Source organism: Terrapene carolina, unplaced genomic scaffold, assembly GCF_002925995.2.
Source record: "Terrapene carolina triunguis isolate 2854851 unplaced genomic scaffold, T_m_triunguis-2.0 Scaffold310, whole genome shotgun sequence".
Taxonomy (NCBI): Eukaryota; Metazoa; Chordata; order Testudines; family Emydidae; genus Terrapene; species Terrapene triunguis.
The window spans coordinates 429,976-452,961 of record NW_020664661.1 but is presented as its reverse complement, the minus strand read 5'-3'; the positions used below and the strand labels follow the sequence as shown (position 1 = coordinate 452,961).

Sequence of the window (22,986 nt, the reverse complement as noted above, 5' to 3'; positions counted from 1 at the left end):
TATTCATCCTTTGTAATCTGTCCTAGTTTCCATTTTTTATATGACTCTTGTCCTCTCCTTTTTAGAGTTGGTGCCTGGCGCCCTCATCTTTCTTTTTCAGTGGCTGGTACCACTAAAGGGAGCCTGGAGGGGGATGGTTATATAGGTCCTTGAACCCCTGGGTGGGTACATAGTACTTCACTCTTTTTGCAGTCAGAGCAGGGAAGCCAAGGTCTGCCAGAGCAGTGGTTTTCAACAATCTTCATTTGTGGACCCCTAAAAAATTTCAAATGGAAGTGCGGACTCTTTTGGAAATCTATTGTCTATATATAGTTAAAATCTGTTCAGTCAATGTTCAAAGTTCTTGATGCCCAGTAGATGGAGCCAACTGAGGTGGCTACAGGGAAGCTATTGATTGGTGTGACAGAATACACTCATGTTCACACCCTCTTGTAATAATCTTTGTATAAGGTACGCTCATCATTTGAAAACTCATAACTTGCTGATCAGTAATATCATAGAAGATTAGGGTTGCAAGAGACCTCGGGAGGTTATCTAATCCAACCCCCTGCTCAAAGCAGGACCAAACTCAACTAAATCATTCCAGCCAGGACCTTGTCAAGCTGGGCCTTAAAAACCTCTAAGGATGGAGATTCCACCACCTCCCTAGGTAACCCATTCCAGTGAAACAGTGTTTCCTAATATCCAACCTAGACCTCCCCCACTGCAACTTGAGACCATTGCTCCTTGCTCTGTCATCTGCAACCACTGAAAACAGCCAAGCTCCATCCTCTTTGGAACCCCCCTTCAGGTAGCTGAAGGCTGCTATCAAATCCCCCCCTCACTCTTCTCTTCTGCAGACCACTTCCCTCAGCCTCTCCTCGTAAGTCATGCGCCCCAGCTCCCTGATAATTTTCGTTGCCCTCCACTGGACTCTCTCCAATTTGTCCACATCCTTTCTGTAGTTGGGGGCCCAAAACTGGACACAATACTCCAGATGTGGCCTCACAAGTGCCGAATAGAGGGGAATAATCACTTCCCTCAATCTGCCGGCAATGCTCCCACTAATGCAACCCAATATGCTGTTAGCCTTCTTGGCAACAAGGGCATACGGCTGACTCATATCCAGCTTCTCATCCACTGTAATCCCCAGGTCTTTTTCTGCAGAACTGCTGCTTCACTACAGGCTGGGGACTGACTGGCTGTGTATGGGATTCTTCCTTCCTAAGTGCAGGACTCTGCACTTGTCCTTGTTGAACATCATCAGATTTATTTTGGCCCAATCCTCCAATTTGTCTAGGTCACTCTGGACCCTATCCCTACCCTCCAGAAAATCTACTTCTCCCCCGAGCTTAGTGTCATCTGCGAACTTGCTGAGGGTACAATCCATCCCATCATCCAGATCATTAATGAAGATGTTTAACAAAACCGGCCCCAGGACCGACCCCGGGGGTACTCTGCTTGATATCAGCTGCCAATTAGACATCGAGCCGTTGATCACTACCAGTTGAGCCTGACAATCTAGCCAGCTTTCTATCCACCTTATAGTCCATTCATCCAATCCATACTACTTTAACTTGTGCGCAAGAATCCTGTGGAAGATCGTATCAAAAGCTTTGCTAACGTCAAGATATATCACGTCCACTGCTTTCCCCATATCCACAGAGCCAGTTCTCTCATCATAGAAGGCAATCAGGTTGGTCAGGCATGACTTGCCCTTGGTGAATCTATGCTGACTGTTCCTGATCACCTTCCTCTCCCCTCGAAATGGTTTCCTTGAGAACCTGCTCCATGATTTTTCTGTAGTTCCTGTGTTCTCCTTCTTCCCTTTTTTAAAGATGGGCACTATATTTGCCTTTTTCCAATCGTCCGGGACTTCCCCCGATCACCACGAGTTTTCAAAGATAATGACCAATGGCTCTACAATCACATCAGCCAATTCCCTCAGCACCTTCAGATGCATTAGATCCAGACCCATGGACTTGTGCATGTCCAGCTTTTCTAAATAGTCCTTAACCTGTTTTCACCACTGAGGACTACTCGCCTCCTCCCCATACTGTTTTGCCCAGGACAGCAGTGTGGGAGCTGACCTTGTCCGTGAAGACCGAGGCAAAAAAAGCATTGAGCACTTCAGCTTTTTCCACATCATCTGTCACAAGGCTGTCTCCCCTATTCATTAAGGGTCCCACACTTTTCTTGACCTTTTTCTTGTTGCTAACATACTTGTAGAAACCCTTCTTGTTACTCTTCACATCCCTTGCTAGCTGCAACTCCAGTTGTGTTTTGGCCTTCCTGATTATACCCCTGCATGCTCGAGCAATATTTTTATACTCCTCCCTAGTCATCTGTCCAAGTTTCCACTTCTTGTAAGCTTCCTTTTTGTGTTTAAGCTCACTGAAGATTTCAGTGTTAAGTGTTAAGCCTGCCATATTTGCTATTTTTTCTGCACATCGGGATTGTTTGTTCCTGCACCCTCAGTAAGGCTTCTTTAAAATACAGCCAGCTTGTAAAGTTGTAAAATACAGCCAGCTTGGTAAAGTGTGATACCATAAAACATCATGGTAAAGTGCATGTAGCAACATTATAGGTAAAGTTATGAACCTAAGCTGAAATCATGACTGAAGTATGTTTGCCAGGTAAGTCCGGAGAGTGGTTAAACCAGTGTCTCAAAGACCAAGGGCAAGCGCACACTGCAGCCAGGTGTCAACAAAGTGGATGGGCCATTACCTACAAAGTGGTCATTCTTCGGCCAGAAAGCGGGGCAGGGAAAAAGATCTGCATCTTAGCAAAGAGAAAGCATGGAGTTTCCTTCCTGCCAGTCTCCTGGTTCTCAGCTGGAAATACTGTACTTTTCAAAGAGGGAATAAAACATACATCCATACATATATAATAAATAAATGAGGGGAAAATCCCAAGACACCTCTCTCTCTCTCCCAGTCTGTCTCTAGCATTGCACTGAAGACGACAAAGAAAAACAGTCACTGGACATTGGGAGAAAGGGCGCCTGACCTAAAGAGTTTGGTCAGTAATGCAGCTGGAACCATATGATGAGAAACTTTGCTTTGAATCTGATAGAGTTTAAGTAAGCACTAGAAAGTGCTATCTTTGCTATCATTTTTTAAAAACTATTTCTGACTTTTATCCCTCATTACTTGTACTCACTTAAAATCACTCTCTTTCTAGTTAATAAATTTGTTTTATTGTTTCATCTAATACACTGTGTAAATTGAAGTGCCTTATCAGATAAGCTGGTGTACATTATACCCTTAAGGGAATAACAAACAGTATTTCTGGACATTGTCGGAGAGGGCTGGACACTGCAGAACATACATTTCTGGGGAAAGTTTGGGATTGGAAGTGTGTTGAGGTCACCGTGCAGTAATAATCAAGGCTGTTGAGAGCCCAGGTGTGGCTGGCAGGCTGCAGTTCACACAAGCATCTAGGAGTGACCGGCAGACTGATGGCTATTTTAAAGCAGTCCATATTGGAGGTTACAGCAAGGCATTGCAAAGGCACCCCAGGTTACAGGGCAGGGGTGACACAGCCACTCCCTGGTCTGGATTGCACCCTGATATGCCACAGCGGTATCAATGCTCCTGACACCAGTAGATGAAGCCAACTGAGGTGGCTGCAGGGATGCTACTGATTGGGCAGGAAGCCCCACAGGTTCCAAAAGGTCCACCAGTAAGGGCCCAGTCCCCAACTATGCATAGTCCTGAGGTCCCTCCTATAAGCATCTTGCTGGTACTGAGGCAGAAACCACACAGGGTAGCGACACATCCCTCCTGATGGGACCAGCTACGATACATAGGATCCCACTTCAGAGTCTGATGAGGAAGAAACCTCTTCTTGTGGTCATGGCTGTACCCATTGGTAGCAGTGAAGGCGGCTCAGAATCTGAAGAAAGGGGAGCTGGGGAGATCATCTGTGGCTTTTCCTTGGATGGTACAGCCCTAACTGGTACCCTGATGGCAAAATCAGATGGAACTGCTTGGTGCAGGGGTGAAGGCACTGGAGGCAGTAGCTTGGGGGCCTGGAGAGGCTTTTGAACTGCTGGTGATGGCGACACAGAGATTTAACAACCCTCTTGTAGCCTCAAATGCCTTAGGGGTAGACAGTACCAGGAAGACACACTGTGGTGCAAGGAGATGCCGACTAAGGTGCTTCGGGAGTCGGTCTCAACAGGCCTGCACTGAGCTCTGACGTCAACAAACTTCCCTGTTTAGAGGTATGCTTTGGTGAGTGCTTCCTCTTTGAATGCCCTCCCGAGTCTTTAGAAGAACTCATCCTCTTTACATCTGTCGACATGCCTCGTATCAACTACAATTTCTGATGCCTCTGTTACTAGAGATGCTGATCTGTCTCTTGGTACCGGTTGCCCAGTGGTGAGCTGCTCCTGACCAACGCCAAGGTGCTCGGTACCCAGACTGAGGCAGATGGCTCAGATGAAGGACACAGTGCCAGTTCCATCAGGAGACATTTTAAGCTGGCTGCCCTATCTTTTTTTAGAATGAGGCTTAATGCTCTTACAAATGCCACACCTGTCACTCACATGAACTTAAGGCAGCTGGGGTGAGGGTCACTATTAGGCATTGCCTTGCTGCTAGAGTGTCAGGGCTTGAAACCCAAAGAGCATGGCATATCTTCGGTACTGGGGCCGGTACCCAAACTGGGTGCCAGAACCACACGAAGTAACAAAAACAATTCTTTTCTGTACTGACTATAGAGGGGTACTATTTACAGGTACTGAGTAGAGACTTGCAGAAGCAAGACCAGGGAACTCCAACAACTGTCACAAAGGGTAGGAAGGAACTAAAGGGGGTCAGGGCAGTTCATCCCTTTATGCCTGCATAGTGTAGGTGCTCAGGTCGCCCCAACGGGTAACACTAACAGCTGAAACTCTCCTACACCTGTACACTGGAGCACACAAACAGTGGAATGGGTATTTGCAATCACTTGAAGAACTGGCGTTTACCTGTATTGCCTCCCAGGATACTCTTGGATCCGAAATGTGGTTAATATGCAGGGGCAGCATGTGACTGCATATGTACATGCCTGTCTGTTGTAAATGAGGGTAGGTTTGTGTCAGTTTTCTCCCTCCCTACATGCACACTGCAATCAAAATCTCACTTTAACAGGTCTGTGGACCCTAGCATGAGAAAGTAGAAACATTTCCCCATGCTTACCTGAAAGTTTCCTTTCTCTCAGCAGTAAGGTCCATAGATCCAGACCAGACACAGAGCAGATCATTCTTAATTACAAACTGGGACCCCAATTCAAGATTTAAGTCACTAAGAAATTTTGAAGTTCCTGTTAAGCTCTGCAGAACATAACTGTAATATCTTTCTAGTGTTCTGGAAGTGAATTCTGAACTAGTCTACTGACCATACAACTATCCTTTGCTGAGCAAGTTCTCAAACTGGCTAGGTTTTCAGGGCTGGGGCAAATCCAGGGACTGACAACTCTGGTTCTGCCTCCTTTGGCGGAAGTAGGCGGAGGGCCCACTGGAATGGATCTGTAGACCTTATTATTAGAAGTTTTCAGGCAAACGGATACATTTCCCCCTTCCATACTGAACTCTCTGATTCCTAGGAGGGGGGCTGATCTTGCATTCTGTATCAGCATCTCTGCATTTGCTTAGCTCCAACTAGAGATCACATCAACAACCTTTAAAGAAGCAAACTACTGACCTGTGACTCTTGTTCATCAAACAGCAGCTTCCGAGTGTCTGGATCCAAGTCAATAGCAAGGGTGGCATAGGCTGCAGGACAGAAAAATGAGTCAGGGTTGCTGTCAGCATGCTACTGAAGGGAGAGCTAAGAGTTACAGAGGATACTTACAGTTCAGTTTTAGAAGTTTCCCCTCTGTTGTAATTGAGTTTATCTCAGAGGTCCCATAGGAATTCACAAGGCTAAAGGTGAACAGATGCTTCTTGTGATGCTGCCCTTCCTTCCCCAGCAAATCATGTGCACAGCCCTCTGACTGGCAGGAATCTGTTTCTGAGGCTTTTTCCCTGCCCTCCTCATCTCCATCTTGATGTTCCATCTCTTCAACTGGCGAAAATTAAAAACAACAAGCACAATATTGCATGCTCTGTAGCCTTTATAGAGACACAAGTACCTCACTGAGAACCATGCTGTGTGAGCTCGTTAGGAGAGGCACTCTGCTTACATGACACACAAATGCCAGTAAAGATGTGGCAGAAGCTGCTTTACAATAAACTAACTAAAAACAGTAGATTCACACTTTAAAGAAGAAATGTGCATTTGCTAATCAGTTGCACCTGAAAGGCGTATTTTTCCTGTCAAGGGATCTAGGTAATACAACCTGGGTTTTACCATCTCAGATTCCGAGACTCTAAAGGGGACCATTGTGATCACATAGTCTCTTACCTCCTGTATTACACAGGCACGGGGACTTCCCTGAATTAATTCCTGTTTGAACTAGAGCAGAACTTTGGATGTTTTTCTAATCTAGATTTGAAAGTTGCCAGTGATTGAAAATCTCACAGGTAGGTCATTGCAACCTCCACAGCCCCATCCCCTTTCAAATCCATTCAAAATGTTGGGGCTAATTCTCTGCCTGACACATAATTCAGACCACATCAGTCCCCATGAATCTGTTCTTTGGGGAGAAGTTGCGAGGAAGAAAGAACAATGGATGCTGGTTGGAGAAGAGGGAAAGCCATGATCAAGAGTGGGATCATTAGTGCACTGAAGGGGACAGAGGGGCTAATTTGTGAAGGGTCCTGAAGGTAAGGACAAAACAGGTATTTTGTTCCTGTGAAGAACACTAGGTGGACACTGGGCTACAAGTCATGCCAGTTAGCACAGCTGACAGTATGCTCCAGCAATGTCCCAACAGAGGAGTGGCAGGGGTTCAGTGGGGTCTGTCCTTTCAGCAGAGAGAGATGGGTAGGTCCAATGGAGGTAGCTCCCTTTCTCTAAAGCAAGGCAGCATGTCTCTTGTTTTAAGTTCTTTCATATCCCCTGTTCCCACGGCTACTCTCATGGCAGCACAGCAGGATCCTCTTGTGGCAGTGTCTCCACAGAAGTGCAAATGTGCAACAGGCTGCAGGGCTCTGCCCAGGCATGAGCCCCTGTAGCTTTAGACTGCAGGACTCTGGGCACCCTCTCACTTGATTACACCACAATGCCCTCACAAGACCCCTCCCTTTCCCTCCTGCTGCTCAGCCACCTGCTCTAATGCCATTAGAACATTTGACAGAGATCAGGGACAGGAGACTACTAGTGTAGCAGAAGACTAATGCACTACACCTGGTTCTTCAAATACACAAACTTGACATACTGCACTGTGTAAACCAGAGGAGTTTGAGATTTTGTGGGCCATTGTCATCACACATCCAGATAAGAAGCCCTCTCCAATAATGTGATTCAATCACAGTGTAGAACCAAACATTCCATTAAAGTCCACAATCCACAACAATAATGCAATAAAGCAGAAAATTAAAGGCTGACAGAGGTAGGTCTGAATGACCTTCTAGCAAAGCTTCTCCAATCCAAATGATTACATTTTACCTTCGCAGCCACGACTGGAGCCATTGCAGATCCCACTGTCCAGGCATACACTAGAATATTCTTTTGTCAGAGGGAATTTAATGTAGTGGCTAAACAAAGAAAATGTATTCTTGTTAGGACATTCATGTTGGTGCCCCAATGCCAGAATGCCTGGGTCCCCTACATCAGTGGTTCTCAACCAGGGGTATGTGTGCCCCTGGGGGTACGCAGAGGTCTTCCAGGGGGTACATCTAGATATTTGCCTAATTTTACAACAGGCTACATAAAAAGCAGTAGCGAAGTCAGTACAAACTAAAATTTCACACAGACGACTTGAATACAATGCTCTATATACTAGACACTGAAATGTAAGTGCAGTATTTATATTCCAATTGAGTTATTTGATAATTATATGGTAATAATGAAAATGTAAGCAATGTTTCAGTACTAGTGTGCTGTGACACTTTTGTATTTTTATGTCTGGTTTTATAAACAAGTAGTTTTTAAGTGAGGTGTAACTTGGGGTACACAAGACAAATCAAACTCCTGAAAGGGGTGCAGTCATCTGGAAAGGTTGAGAGCCACTGCTGTACATCAATTAAAGACAATGAACAAGCCTGAGTGGCCACAGAACCAAATCAAAACAAACCACCAAGTACAGCAGCCCTGGCTTCAACAGGAGCAAACTCAGGTTAACAGTGTTTTTGAAAATCCCACCCAAAAGCCTTTACAGTTTTATCTCTGCAACTGGATGATAGTAAAGGGAATATCATTATAACATGCGCCAATTGCCAGTATATCTGAACATTTTAATGGGGGCCGCTGTATGTACACACACACACGGTTATTTTTCTTCCTTCCTTTCCTCTGGGGAGGGTGTGGAAGAAGGAAGGTGGGGGTAAGTCTTTCAGTCTCAGCCCCATTTCTTTTGATTTTTGGGTTTTTTACCCTTCTCTTTCATGAAGTCTTTTGGCTTCAGCTGAAGGAGGCAGACATTGTGGCAACATCTTTGTTGAAAGAAAACAACTAGAAAATTCAAGTAGAGGAGCCAATCAGAGCAGAGAGATTATAGCAATCAATTGGAGTAGAGAGTTGCCTTAATTATCATAAAGTGATCATGCAAGTCCCTTCACTCTGAATGGCTAATGGTGGCCTGTCAGCCAGAGAACAAGGGTTTACATACAGCTTAGTTATTAAGAAATAACCACTGCAGAAATCATGCCCATCAGAGGAAACATGGTCACAGGGAAAAGCTGTGGAGCTCTGGGCCAGAAACTGGGCAGCCTCCTGCCCTCAGAGGGGTTGAGACAGACTCACTACAGTATAACTGCATGAGCGACTACTAGAATTTTGTATAAACATCCACACTACCATGCCTGTACTTACCCAATCTGTTCGAAAACAACACTGTACAAGTGATCCAGAGTGAGCTTGTGTTTGGGCACAGAGATTAGCAGTGGCTGCCCACAAAGAACAGTCCCCGAAGAAGTGCTGGACTGTCTTATTCTCTTTTCTCTGAAGTATACAGAAAGAGTGATGCACTCAGCGCCATCCTCGCTTGACTTGCAAACTTCATATCTGTTTGAAAGAAAGAAATGGGTGAGTTCTACCCCTACAGCACAGTGGGCAGAAGCAATACTAATTAACTCTAGCAAGGGTTCTACAAAAGATTCACACTTGGGAAGGACAAGAGGGGTTCTCAAACTTTTGCCATGTTATTGACCACACCTTACCAGAGAGATTCTCTCATGGACCCCTCCCAGGCACTGAGGATTTTGCTGACCGATATCCCTGCCCCTTTGCCCAGAGCCCAGCTCATCACTGCTGTCTCCCTTGCCTCCCGCAGAACACTGCTGTGGTGACTACAGATACTGTTTGTTAAAATGCACCATTAGGAAAATACGTCTCTAGTGTGATAAAAGTTTTGCCCCTTTTGAAAAAAGTTAACCACACCATCTCCTTCATCTAGCCACATAACAAACAGCATATATTCCTTGACAAATCCTTCTGGTTGCCCCCTCGCCCCCACACAAAAAAATCAACATTTACCTCAGCCTTATCCAAACTGAGCCTCAGAAGGCCAGCCCTCTTCCAGACTTCAATCTCATACAGACCTTGGGTCCTTTGTTCAACTGCACAAGCAGGTTCAGAAGTAATGGGGACACAGAGCTAAGCATCATACTCAGACTAAAGCACTGCAACCCATATCACTTTAATAACCATCCCAGCACACTTCTATACCAGAGGGGCAACAAGCTGTAACTTTACAGTACTTTGCAATAAAGAGCTTAAAAACAACTGCCCAAAACTACCCGCTGGAATAAGTGAGTAGAGCCACTCAGGAGCAGCTCCACCTGCTCCTACTAGGAACCACAGACATGTCAGCAATACTTATATCCCATGATGTTAAAGGCAGCTGATAGAGCTGTAAGAATCAGCATTTGCCACTTCTTGAGTTTTTGCAGTGATGGTCCCTTCTAAAGAATTTCATGAACTGGACAGTACCAAGTGTTGTGCCTATATTTTAAAGAGACACTAAGGATCATGTGGGGAATTAAATGCCAGAACACCTTCCTTCTGGTACCTAGTAATTTGGTCTAAATGATAATTTAAAAATAGAATACGACACTAGGAAGAGCACACTATGACAGGGTATAATCAGCAAAGTTTCTGCAAAGGAAAATCAAGTCTCACTAATCTATTAGTTAATAAACAAGTGGATACAGGCAAACAATTCATTGAGACTTTCAAAAGGCCTTTCGCGAAGTCCCTCACAAAAGCTACTAAAGAAACTAAATAGTCATGATGAAAAAGGCAAAATATCATTTATGGGTCAAAAACTGTCTAAGAAAAGGAAAACAGAATAAGAATAAATGGCCAGTTTACATCCTGGCAAAGGCTAATACTGGGTGCCACAAGGTAGCATGCCCATGTTTAATATATTTATTAGTTAACAATCTGGAAAAAAGGGGGAAGCATCAAAGTAGCAAAATTTGCACATGACAAACTTATTTAGTTTAGTCAAGAACAAAGGAACGTTAGGACTTTTAGAGGTACCCAGCATAGTTCGGTGAAGACAAGATGATGTCAGTACATACTCAGTTTTGACAAATGCAATACACACACATTGGAGAGAATAATATGAATTGTTCATACATCTTAAAAGGTTCTAAATTAACTACATCAACCCACTGTGTCACTGTAGACAGCTCAATGTGCAGCAATGGCTAAAAACCCCAAGTGTTTTATGGAATGGAATAAAGAATAATAAGGAAAATAGCATTATTGTATCTCACAAAGGATACTGCAGAATTAGAGGGGGCAGAGAAGGGTAATGAGACTGACTGGAGCCCGAATAAAGTCTCCTATGAAGAGATTGCAAAGACCAGGATTGTTACCCTATAGGAGGATACAATAAAAGTAAACAAAATAATGCGTGATCTAGAGAGGAAGGTTGGGAGCTTTTATTCACCCTCTCTCATGATACCTGAGCAAGGGAACAATCAGTGAAATTGAAAAGTGGCAAATTCAAAACTAATCACAGGAAGGGGGAGGGATAGCTCAGTGGTTTGAGCATTGGCCTGCTAAACCCAGGGTTGTGAGTTCAATCCTTGAGGGAGCCATTTAGGGATTTGGGGCAAAAATCTGTCTGGAGATTGGTCCTGCTTTGAGCAAGGTTGGACTAGATGACCTCCTGAGGTCCCTTCCAACCCTGATATTCTATGATTCTAAGCACAATGGACAATTAGCCTGTGGAACTCATCATCAAAGGATACTATGGAGGCCAAGAGCTTGACAAAATTAAAAAAGATTAGACATTTATTACAGTAACAAGAATATCCACAGTTGTTATAGTAAATATTTAACATACAGATTAGTTTTGGAAAGGATCTAAAACCTCATTTCAGGACATGAGTCAATTGCTAATTCAGAAGGTTAGGAAAAACTTGCCAGAACTGCCTACTGCAGAGTTTCTCACACCTTCCTCAGAAACATCTGGTATAAGCTACTGCTAGAGAAAGACACTGGACTAGCTGGATCACTGACTGGTCTGATCCAGACTGACAATTGCTATGTCCTTATTCATGATACTAGGTCAGAAGCTTCTGCAGCCAAATCAATGTTTTAGAAACCAGGAACATTTTGGAATAAAAATCACAGCATGTGGTAAGACAAAGAAAGCAGAATAAAGTGGTTCATGATATGGCAAACACATATTTTATAAAAATGTGCACCTTTGTGTAAGTTAAAGGTGAGCTGCAAATCAATTCGGCAAAGTTGCATCAACTTTAACAATAAAATATACTGAATGCCCCTATTAGCCAGGCTACAAGAACGGGGGTATTCAGAATATTAATCACCTGAAAAGCTTTCATTTTAGGTCCCATGACCTAAGAAGAAATTTAAATTAAACAAAAAAAACCCCTAACCCAAAAACAATAAAACTTTGCAAAACTGTGCACTGTACTTTTTAAAAAGTCACTTACCTGACCCCTTGTAGGCCGGCTCCATGCTCCAGCGGGATCCCTGGGTGATGTGACATCACCAGCATGGTACATGCTGGGGCGTTACATCGGAGCGGGAGCCGGAAGCCCTAGTGGGGCTGGACATCATGGGACCTATGAAAAAAAGATAGTAAGTGTTCTGGTTATGTACTGAATGCCCTCTTCTGTTTAGCCTGGAGAATGAGGGCATTCAGCACAAACACCTGATGGCATTTTGTCAGATTGATTTGCAGACCACCTTTACATACAGTCACATTCTGATGACATGCCACAGAGATCTCACTATTCTTTCAGCAGGAATAACATTCCTCCAGAGAACAATTTACAGTGCTATGGGAAGTGGAAATACTCCCATAGAGCAACACTTTGGCCACAAGGCCCTTGTGTGCATTTCCAAGGGCCTTATGAGAAGTTGTTTTATTTAAACCCACACCCCTTGCTTCAAAAAGCACCTCCTCCTCTACAGTTTATATGCTCCAACTGTCAGTTACTATACCATTGGTTTGTATGAACTGTCTCAATTATATATTGAAACGTATTGTCATAAGGGGGAGAGTGTATGAGTAGGGAGACCTGTGAAAGAAGCTACTTTCAGAGAATTCCAGTGCCACTCTTTCCCTTCCCTCACAAAATTGACCTGTAAAGGAAAACAATGCACTTGTACCTTCTTTCTGCTTTAAGGTGGATACAGAAGACTAATGTTGCATTTGGTTTTGTTTTAAGCTAGAAGCTTCTTTTTTAAAACATAAGATATTTAGATCTCGCCTGTCCTGGAAGGCTCTATTGTTACTAGAGAAGTAGTGAAACAACAACATCATAAGAACCAAGCAACTGGAAGCTGAACAACTAAGAGGAAAAAGGCTTTTAGTCCATCTGCCCAAAATTCTAGTTTGTTTTTGTTAAGGCCTATTTAATTTAAACTCCAAATGAAGTCTTGGGAGAAAAGATGCTTTTGTTAAAGATTCAACATCCCCAGAAGTTCAATTAAGGTTTGAGAATTCACAATGTACATCTCTTGAGATGTCCCAGAAGTCCTCCAGGAAATCCATGAAACACCAAAGTTGATATTCCAGATATTACCTTCCCCAAAAACCCACGAAACAAAACAAAGCTTTTCAGATTTTCCTTAGCCATAATAAAGGGACCAAGAAAAAAAAAAAAAAAAAAAAAACTAAAACACAATATTAAAAAAACACTTTCCTAAACATCTTACAAAAAAAAAAAAGGAAAAAAAAAAAAAAAAAAAAAAAAAAGACTCAAATCCAGTATTTTAAAAACACTTTCCAGAGCATCTTTCAAAACCAATTGGGATTAAAACGTCGGCACTAACACAAGACATCCTTTGTTAAAGTTATGTGGAAAAAGAAGTGTAGTGCCCTCTATCCTCTACCTCCATGAGCCTCTGAATGCTCTCCCTGCCAAGTGCCTGTTTGGCAATGTATCTGTACATACGGCAGCCCTGTGTACAGCGAGACCTGTTCCAATGCTTGCTGATGCTGGGGTCAAAGCCCTCATCTGACACTTAAGGGATCCTGCTGACAAAAGCAACAGAATGAAAGTCATAACTGTACTGTCACGCTCTGCCATGGCTCTGCTTTTCACTGAAGGGAGGTGTGACATCCCCAGGGTACAATCTGAACTGTGAAATCACTGTGACCCCGTAACTCTCTAGCTCAGGACACCTCTTACGCTGCTCTGTGAGTGAAAGGCAGCCCCTTCCAGGCTTTTCTCTCACACAGCCATCAGCATATAAAGGCACATCCAGCAAAGTTACATGAATGCTCTCCCAGCCACTCGTGAACTCTATACAGGGAGACACTCCCATTAACTAGTCCACCACTCCATCAAAAGGTAATGGATATGCAACAGCCTTTGTTAACCTGAGTAGAGATTCCCCCAAATACTTCAGTCAAAGCACACTGGTTTAAATAAAATATTAAAACAAGTTTATTAACTATAAAAAGATAGATTTTAAGTGATTATAACTGGTAAAGGCATAAAAGTCAGAATTGGTTACAAAAGGAAATAAAATAACATTGCAATCTAATTCCTAAACATAACCAAGGATATTCAACAGGCTTTTTCCTTCCAATTGGGACCACCCCTCCCAGTTCCTCCAATGATGCTACCTTTCAAATGCTCTTGCTACCATGAGGAGAGATGGGGAAGGAGAGGTAATGAAGAAGCCATTGTCTCTTATTTTATACCCTCCTACTCTCCTTAAGGAATACCCTCCTGCTGGGGTGCAGACATTCAGTCTGTGGTATACGTGAGATGTGAAGTGTATTGCAAATTTCTTGCTTATACCGTCTGCATATGTGCTGTTTGGAGAACAACATGTGAGGCCTCAGTTTACAGTCCTCTGGTATCTCTAAGGAGCTAGTCTGTGGGCATTTTCCAGGACTCTCAATATGTTTCAGTAACAAACATATAGCAAAATCTCATAACTCCATATACAACCTTAATGCACAAATTTTATAGGACAATGATGTTCAGCAAATTATGACTTTTCAAATGTCGTCTCATGAGGCATGCTTTGTACAAAATATCATAACCCTATAAAAGGGGTGAATATGAGGTTACAGGGTGTCACTTGGGTACAGGGTGTCACAGGAGGCTGTTCTATGTTTCCTATAGTTTCCTTCCGTCTGCAAAATGAACACTGGGTGCTAATTAACAACATTTATTGAATTCAAAACTCCAGAATCATAAAACTCAAGCCCACCAAGAGTGATTCTGTTCTCCTATCTGCAGACCTAACTTAACTTGCTTTATTGATTCTCTCATCAAAACAATGCTGGGTGGATGTTACAAAGAACTGACCATTTAGGAGGGAAAATGTTCCCTTTTTGGAACCCCTTCATGAAGCAGTACTGGTATAAGAAGAAACAAAAAAGCTGCCAGGCCAGGTTTTCTAAGGACCCTAGAACTCCATACCGCTTGAGCGATGAACTTTGGATTACATAAAACAAATGCATACATGTCGTCCTTGATTTCAGTGTTCAGGAGGATAATTCTCACAGGGTTGCCCAGGGTCTCATATCCACCACAACAGCCCTGTGATTATTCCTGGTGTTCTCAGATATCAACCATATTCACAGGCACAATTAGTAACATTAAATATATTTTGTTTCTGGCAGTGCCCACAATGCAATAGGCACTTTCCAGATGCTATGAAAGGATTGTCCCTTCCTGAAGGGCTCACAATCTAAATAACAGATTTGATCTGTCGCATGAGACTACAGACATAGCTGTGTGAAAGTTATACCTCCTTCAGGCTCAGATTAGAGCCACCCTCTCCTCCTCTCCACACCAACAGAATTTCAGGGGCCACAGATGAATGGAGCCTGAAGGACTCCAGACTCTTCGAGAATTACACCCCTCAACCAGTGAAGTCAATGGGAACTGCTGGGCAGCTGGCACTTTCAAAGTCGGGCCATTTATTTAGGGTTTTAAATATGGATCTGGGGGCCTATATTTAGGGCATCCATTTTGGAAAATCTTGGACTGATTAATTCTCAATAATGTCTGGGAGACCTGCTGCAAACGAGTGAGTAAGCAAACAACAAAGCAAGTATAATACAACTTATCAGATGAAACTTGCACAGCTGGCTCCACTCCCAGCTCTGCACACTAAGGCACAGACCTCAATATTGGTGCAAAAAAGGTTAACAACAACATTGTAATTCACTATAATTTTAAGTTATTACAAACTCACCTTTGCCTTTACTGAATTTTAGGAGGTATTTACAATTCTTTTCCATACACAAAATACTTTGAGATCAACAGCTTATGTATTTAAGTCTTCAATTGTCTGTTTTATTAAAAGAAGTGTTCATGCTAATTAAACAAATTCCTAGAAAAACTTTCTTCCAGTAAGTGACAGGCCCAAAAAGCTTCAAGGAGTTTACCTCTTTCTTGCTCACCTCCAGGTCCAATTACAGACTATGAAATGCAGGTTCTCTAAGATGTGTGGTCCCTATCTGTATTGTATGCACACCATACACCTGAGTCTGGAAATTTTTAGAAAGCAGTGTCCAATGGTCTGCACATGTGCAATTGTTCTCCTCATGCTCCAAACAAAGAGTATAAAGGCCAGTATGGACTGATGCCTCTCCAGTTCCTTTCCTTACTATGAATCTGGCTATGATCCACAGCAGGGGGCGGGGGGCAGGTAGAGGAATACAGATTGGGACCACACATCTCAAAGAACTTCCAGTTACAGGTAAGTAACCACCATTTCTTCTTCGAATCATGGTCCCTATGTGTATTCCACATGAGAGATTAGTAAGCAGCAGTCAACAGGAAGTGTGTGTGAGGATGCAAATGTTATGGCTGTCTGTAATACCGTTGTCCCCACAGCTGTATCTGTATTAGAAGACTGGACCAAAGCGTAGTGTCTTGTGAAGTTATGTAAGGAGCTCCAGCTAGCTGCCCTCCGTATATCTAGTAAAGGTATGTCTTGCAAAGATACCACAGAGGTTGCTTGCACTCTGGTGAAGTGGGCTTTCACTGTCTCTGGGCAAGGTGGGGATATGAGCAGGATGATGCAGCCTGAGATCCATTTAGAATCTCTTCGCACATAGAGCTTGATCTCTCAATCTCTGCTATGGAAATAAAGTCTAGATTTCTTTCTAATTACTTTTGTTCTCTGTAGATAAATGGCCTGTGCCCACTGGACATCTAAGAGGAGGGATAGCTCAGTGGTTTGAGCATTGGCCTGCTAAACCCAGGTTTGTGAGTTCAATCCTTGAGGGAGCCATTTAGGGATCTGGGGCAAAAATCAGTAACTTGGTCCTGCTAGTGAAGGTAGGGGGCTGGACTTGATGACTTTTTGGGGGGGAGATAGTTAGTGGTTTGAGCATTGGCTTGCTAAACCCAGGGTTGTGAGTTCAATCCTTGAGGGAGCCATTTAGGGATCTGGGGCAAAAATCTGTCTGGGGATTGGTCCTGCTTTGAGCAGGGGGTTGGACTAGATGACCTCCTGAGGTCCCTTCCAACCCTGATATTCTATGATTCTAAGGAGTGAAGTCTCCTCTCTCATCAGGGGTATGCAGTTTTGGAAAAAATACTAGTAAGTGGACAGGTTGATTCATATGAAACTCCCAAATTACTTTAGGAGTGAATTTTGGATGGAAGCAAAGAGAGACATTCTCTTTATGAAAAATGGTACACAGCTGATCTGCTATAAGCACTCGCAGCTCATTCAGCCTTCTGGCTGATTTGATAGCGACTAGAAAGGCAACTTTCATTGAGAGATCAAGCAGAGCAGATGGCTAATGGTTTGAAAGGAGGTTTGATGAGAAGTGAAAGAGCGAGGTTGAGGTCCCATGGAGGTGTTGGCTACTCCACCAGTGGAAAAGATCTAAGAAGTCCGTTAAGGAATCTAGTTGTTGTAGGATGAGTGAAGATAGTGTGATCCTTGATAGGTGCTGATTGCTGCCCAATGGACCTGTAGGGAACTGACAGAAAAACCCAATGTCTTAATGGTGAGTAGGTAATTGAGGATAGCTGGGATCCCAGCAGATTCTGGAGATGACTGGTGTTATCATGATCAAGAGAAGAAATGCTTCCATTTGGCTGAATAATATTTCCTGGTAGAATCCTTCCTGCTATGGTTGAGGATGGACTGAACCACTACTGAACATGTGCGCTCTACCTCTGATGTCTATCCAAATACCAGGTCTTGAGTTGTAGTGGCACTGGGTTGGGATGCTTGATTGAAAAGCAGACTTTGACTCCCTCAGGGAACTGATGGGCAGGATCCCCTGGGAGGCTAATACGAAGGGGAAAGGAGTCCAGGAGAGCTGGCTGTATTTTAAAGAATACTTATTGAGGTTGCAGGAACAAACCATCCTGATGTGTAGAAAGAATAGTAAACATGGCAGGTGACCAGCTTGGCTTAACAGTGAAATCCTTGCTGATCTTAAACACAAAAAAGAAACTTAAAAGAAGTGGAAGATTGGACAAATGACCAGGGAGGAGTATAAAAATATTGCTCAGGAATGCAGGAGTGAAATCAGGAAGGCCAAATCACACTTGGAGTTGCAGCTAGCAAGATTCACCAAGGGCAAGTCATTCTTGACTAACCTAACTGCCTTCTATGACAAGATAACTGCCTCTGTGGATGAGGGGAAAGCAGTGGACATGTTATTCGTTGACTTTAGCAAAGCTTTTGATACAGTCTCCCACAGTATTCTTGCCACCAAGTTAAAGAAGTATGGGCTGGATGAATGGACTATAAGGTGGATAGAAAGCTGGCTAGATCATCGGGCTCAACGGGTAGTGATCACTGGCTCCATGTCTAGTTGGCAAACGGTATCAAGCAAAGTGCCCCAAGGGTCGGTCCTGGGGCCGGTTTTGTTCAATATCTTCATTGATGATCTGGAGGATGGCGTGGATTGCACCCTCAGCAAGTTTGCAGATGACACTAAACTGGGAGGAGTGGTAGATACTCTGGAGGGTAGGGATAGGATACAGAGGGACATAGACAAATTAGAGGATTGGGCCAAAAGAAATCTGATGAGGTTCAACAAGAACAAGTGCAGAGTCCTGCACTTAGGACGGAAGAATCCCATGCACTGCTACAGACTAGGGACCTGTGGCTAGACAGCAGTTCTGCAGAAAAGGACCTAGGGGTTTACAATGGGCGAGAAGCTGGATATGAGTCAAAAGTGTGCCACTGTTGCCAAGAAGGCTAACAGCATTTTGCACAGTATAAGTAGGAGCACTGCCAGTAGATCAAGGGACATGATCATTCCCCTCTATTCGACATTGGTGAGGCCTCATCTGGAGTACTGTGTCCAGTTTTGGGCCCCACACTACAAGAAGGATGTGGAAAAATTGGAAAGAGTCCAGTGGAGGGCAACAAAAATGATTAGGGGGCTGGAGCACATGAGGAGAGACTGAGGGAACTGGGATTATTTAGTCTGCAGAAGAGAAGAATAAGGAGGGATTTGATAGCTGCTTTCAACTACCTGAAAGGGGGTTACAAAGAGGATGGATCTAGACTGTTCTCAGTGGTACCAGATGACAGAACAAAGAGTAATGATCTCAAGTTGCAGTGGGGGAGGTTTAGGTTGGATATTAGGAAAACTTTTTCACTAGGAAGGTGGTGAAGCACTGGAATGGGTTACCTAGGGAGGTGGTGGAATCACCTTCTTAGAGGTTTTTAAGGTCAGGCTTGACAAAGCCCTGGCTGGGATGATTTAGTTGGGGATTGGTCCTGCTTTGGGCAGGGGGTTGGACTAGATGACCTCCTGAGGTCCCTTTCAACCCTGATATTCTATGATTCTATGATTGTGCTGCTGTGTTGCATCAGCAAATCCAGAAATGGTCGGAGGTTGATGGGCAGACAGGTTGAAATCTTCATGAGGTCCAAGAACTAGAACTGCTTTGGGCCAAGTTGGGCTCGATGAGGATTACCTGAGCTCTGTCATGATGGATTTTTCACAGGACTTGTGGTATCAGTGGGATGAAAGGGAAGGCATATGTGAAGTGATCCGTCCAGGGTTACTTGAAGGGTGTCGCTCTTCAAGTCTCAGCCCAGAGCCACCCTGGAGCAGTACAGAGTGAGTTTTCTGTTCCCTGGTGAGGCAAAGAGATTGCAGGATGGTGTTCCTCCGTGGTTGCAGAGATCATTGAGAATGGAATCATGACTCTCCCATTCGTGGTCTGTTGAAAAAATGTCTGCTGAGAGTCTCTGCTAGGGAGTTGTGCATGTCTGGCTGGTATACTGTGTGACGGGTTAGATCACAGAAACCTCCCCCTTGGGAGCTGCCAACTGACGTGCCAAGACTACTTCTGACCCTGCTTTCCCTGCCAGCTCGGGACCCCAGCACCCTGTCTTGCTGAGCCAGACATGCCCGTCTGCTCCAACACAGACCCAGGGTCTGAATTACTTGCCCCAAAGCTGCAGACTTAACTGAAAGCAGTTTACAGAAGTGTTCCTGCCTTTAACACTCAGATGCCCAACTCCCAATGGGGTCCAAACCCAAATAAATCCGTTTTACCCTCTATAAAGCTGTTTGCCCCCCCCCCCGGTATTAATAAATATTCTGGGTTAATTAATAAGTAAAAAGTGATTTTATTAAATACAGACAGGAGGATTTAAGTGGTTCCAAGTAGTAACAGACAGAACAAAGTGAACTACCAAGTAAAATAAAATAGAACACGCAAGTCTATGTCTAATACAGTAAGAAACTGAATACAGCTAAGATCCTCACCAGTTTCAGAATGCTTACTTTTACAGACTAATCTCCTTTTAGTCTGGGTCCAGCAATCACTCACATCCCTTGCAGTCACTGTCCTTTGTTCCAGTTTCTTTCAGGTATCATTGGGGGCGAAGAGGCCCTCTTTTTAGCCAGCTGAAGACAAAATGGAGGGGTCTCCCCTGGGCTTAAATAGACTTTCTCTTTTGGGTGGAGACCCCCTCCTCTCTCCTATGCAAAGTCCAGCTACAAAATGGAGTTTTGGAGTCACCTGGGCAAGTCACATGTCCATGCATGACTGAGTTCCTTACCAGCCAAGCCATATTCCTGGGAAAGCCCAGATGTGGACTGGTGTCTCCAAGTTCATTGTAGGCTTAAGTGTTTCTTGATTGGGCACTTACTGAGAATAGTTTTTTCTCAGGAAGCTGACCAACTGCTTCACTACAGCCTACTTAGAATCAAACAAGTATGCAGCCAATATTCATAACTTCAAATACAAAAATGATACATGCATACAAATAGGATCAATAGATTCAGTAGATCATGACCTTTACAGAGATATGTTACATGGCATATGTAGCATAAAACACATACATATACATATATACTGTGACAGACTCAGACCAGTGGGGTACAGGAGTCTGGTAGAGGGCAAATATACTGGTCACTGGATGAGTAGTTTTCTGTTCCCTGAGTGACCAGAGCAGGGGCTGCACTAGAGTAATCAGGAACCTGCTAGAACCAGTTAAGGCAGGCAGGCTAATTAGGACACCTGGAGCCAATTAAGAAGAAGCTGCTAGAATCAATTAAGGCAGGCTAATCAAGGCACCTGGGTTTTAAAAGGAGCTCACTTCAGTTTGTGGTGCGAGTGTGAGGAGCTGGGAGCAAGGAGCTGAGAGTGAGAGGGTGTGCTGCTGGAGGACTGAGGAGCACAAGCGTTATCAGACACCAGGAGGAAGGTCCTGTGGTGAGAATAAGGAAGGTGTTTGGAGGAGGCCATGGGGAAGTAGCCCAGGGAGTTGTAGCTGTCATGCAGCTGTTACAGGAGGCACTATAGACAGCTGCAGTCCACAGGGCCCTGGGCTGGAACCCGGAGTAGAGGGCGGGCCCGGGTTCCCCCCAAACCTCCCGATTGACCTGGACTGTGGGTTCTTCCAGAGGGGAAGGTCTCTGGGCTGTTCCCCAACCCACATGGTGAATCTCTGCAGCAAGAAAATCCGCCAATAAGCGCAGGACCCACCAAGATAGAGGAGGAACTTTGTCACAAGACATATACATATATACATATACATATACACACACACACACACACACACACACTCATAAGCATATTTCCACAAAGCCTTATGGGTGGCACCGTCACATACTGCCAATAGGGTTATGTGGTATTTGATACTCCAATTCCAGAGGTCGACTGTCTCTACACACAGGAAGAGGGAATTTGTTCCCCCCTGCTTGTTTATGTAGAAGATAGTTGTCATTTTGTCCAACATTACTTGGATATGTCAGGATCAGATGAGCAGGAAGAATGCATTGCACACCCAACAGACTGCCCTTAATTCCACTACATTGATGTATGTCCTGGCCTCCTGAGGGGTCCAGGTGCCTTGTGTGATGCGATTGTTTATATGAACTCCCCAATCTAATAAAGCAGCATCTGTGATTACAGTCACCTTGGGTACAAGTGTGAGGAAGGGAATTCCCACCTAAACTTTCTCCGGCTTTGTCCACTGAGTGAGCGAAGCCAAAACCTTGGTTGGAATTCTTACTTTGGCACTCATGATTAGTTTTTCTGGTGAGTAGACAGACTGAAGCCAGGTTTGTAGGCAGTGCAGATGGAGCCTGGCAAACGGTATAACAAGGGTGCATGAGGCCATATGGTCACGGAGGAAAAGGCAAGACTTGACTGTGACTTGACTGAGGGTGACCTGTTTTATTAGATCACTTTTGATGTGGAATCTCTCTGTGGAAAGACAGACTATTGCTGTAGTTGAGTCCAGGGTTGCTCTTATGAAGTCTATGGACATCTTGGGTTACAAAGTAGACTTTTTGAGGAAAGATAAACCAAGTAGGAATGCTGGGAGCTGACACAAAAGCTAATCTCCAGCAAAGCTCACTCTTGCTGAGGCAAAGGGGTAACAGAGTAGCTCACAATTCTAGGTATCCACAGCAGCATGTTATGCAAAGCTAGCCCAAATGGAAAGAGTCTGAACTGGAAGCAGTCCTGCCCAAAGAGGAATCTGAGGAACCTTCTGTGGGATGGGTGAATGTCTATATGAAAGTACATGTCTTTAATATCAAGGGCCATGAACCAAGTGCCCCCTTTCAGAGAGGTGATTATTGATGTCAATGTGACAATTTTTGGTTGAATACATTGTTGGTAAAGATCAAGAATCGGTTTCCATCCACTGGATTTCTTGAGGACCAAGAAATATGGGGAATAGAACCCCTTCCCCTGATATTGAGGGGGTACTGGTTCTATGACTGTTTTCTGGATAAGAGAATTTACCTCTTGAAGAAGAATCTCCTTGTGAGAGAGTGGTCCCTGAAAAGGAACCAGGAAGAGGGTTTGTGGCGGGGAGGTGAGAAACTCAATAACGTAGCCTTAATGGATGACGTCTGTAGTTATTTTTGCCCAGCTGAGAGCAAAGAGAGTAATTCAGCTTCCAAAGGCATAAGGGACAACGAGGTATGCCATTAATGTCAGTAGCAGTCCTTGAACATACCATCAGAAAAACCCCTTGGATGGTGGGTGAAGTTGTGGCCCTTTACTTC

The 22,986-nt window shown here is 44.0% G+C and overlaps 1 protein-coding gene across 1 annotated transcript in view; it reads right to left on the bottom strand.

Moving 5' to 3' along the window:
• USP4 (ubiquitin specific peptidase 4) overlaps window positions 1-22,986 on the bottom strand; it is a 140,160-nt gene that overhangs the window by 15,371 nt on the left and 101,803 nt on the right. The window contains exons 14-17 of the mRNA XM_024211357.2: window positions 8,883-9,074; window positions 7,518-7,606; window positions 5,820-6,032; window positions 5,670-5,740 (exon numbers count right to left, since the gene is read on the bottom strand). Of these exons, the coding sequence (XP_024067125.1) occupies window positions 5,670-5,740; window positions 5,820-6,032; window positions 7,518-7,606; window positions 8,883-9,074 (565 nt within the window). The remainder of the gene's footprint in view (window positions 1-5,669; window positions 5,741-5,819; window positions 6,033-7,517; window positions 7,607-8,882; window positions 9,075-22,986) is intronic.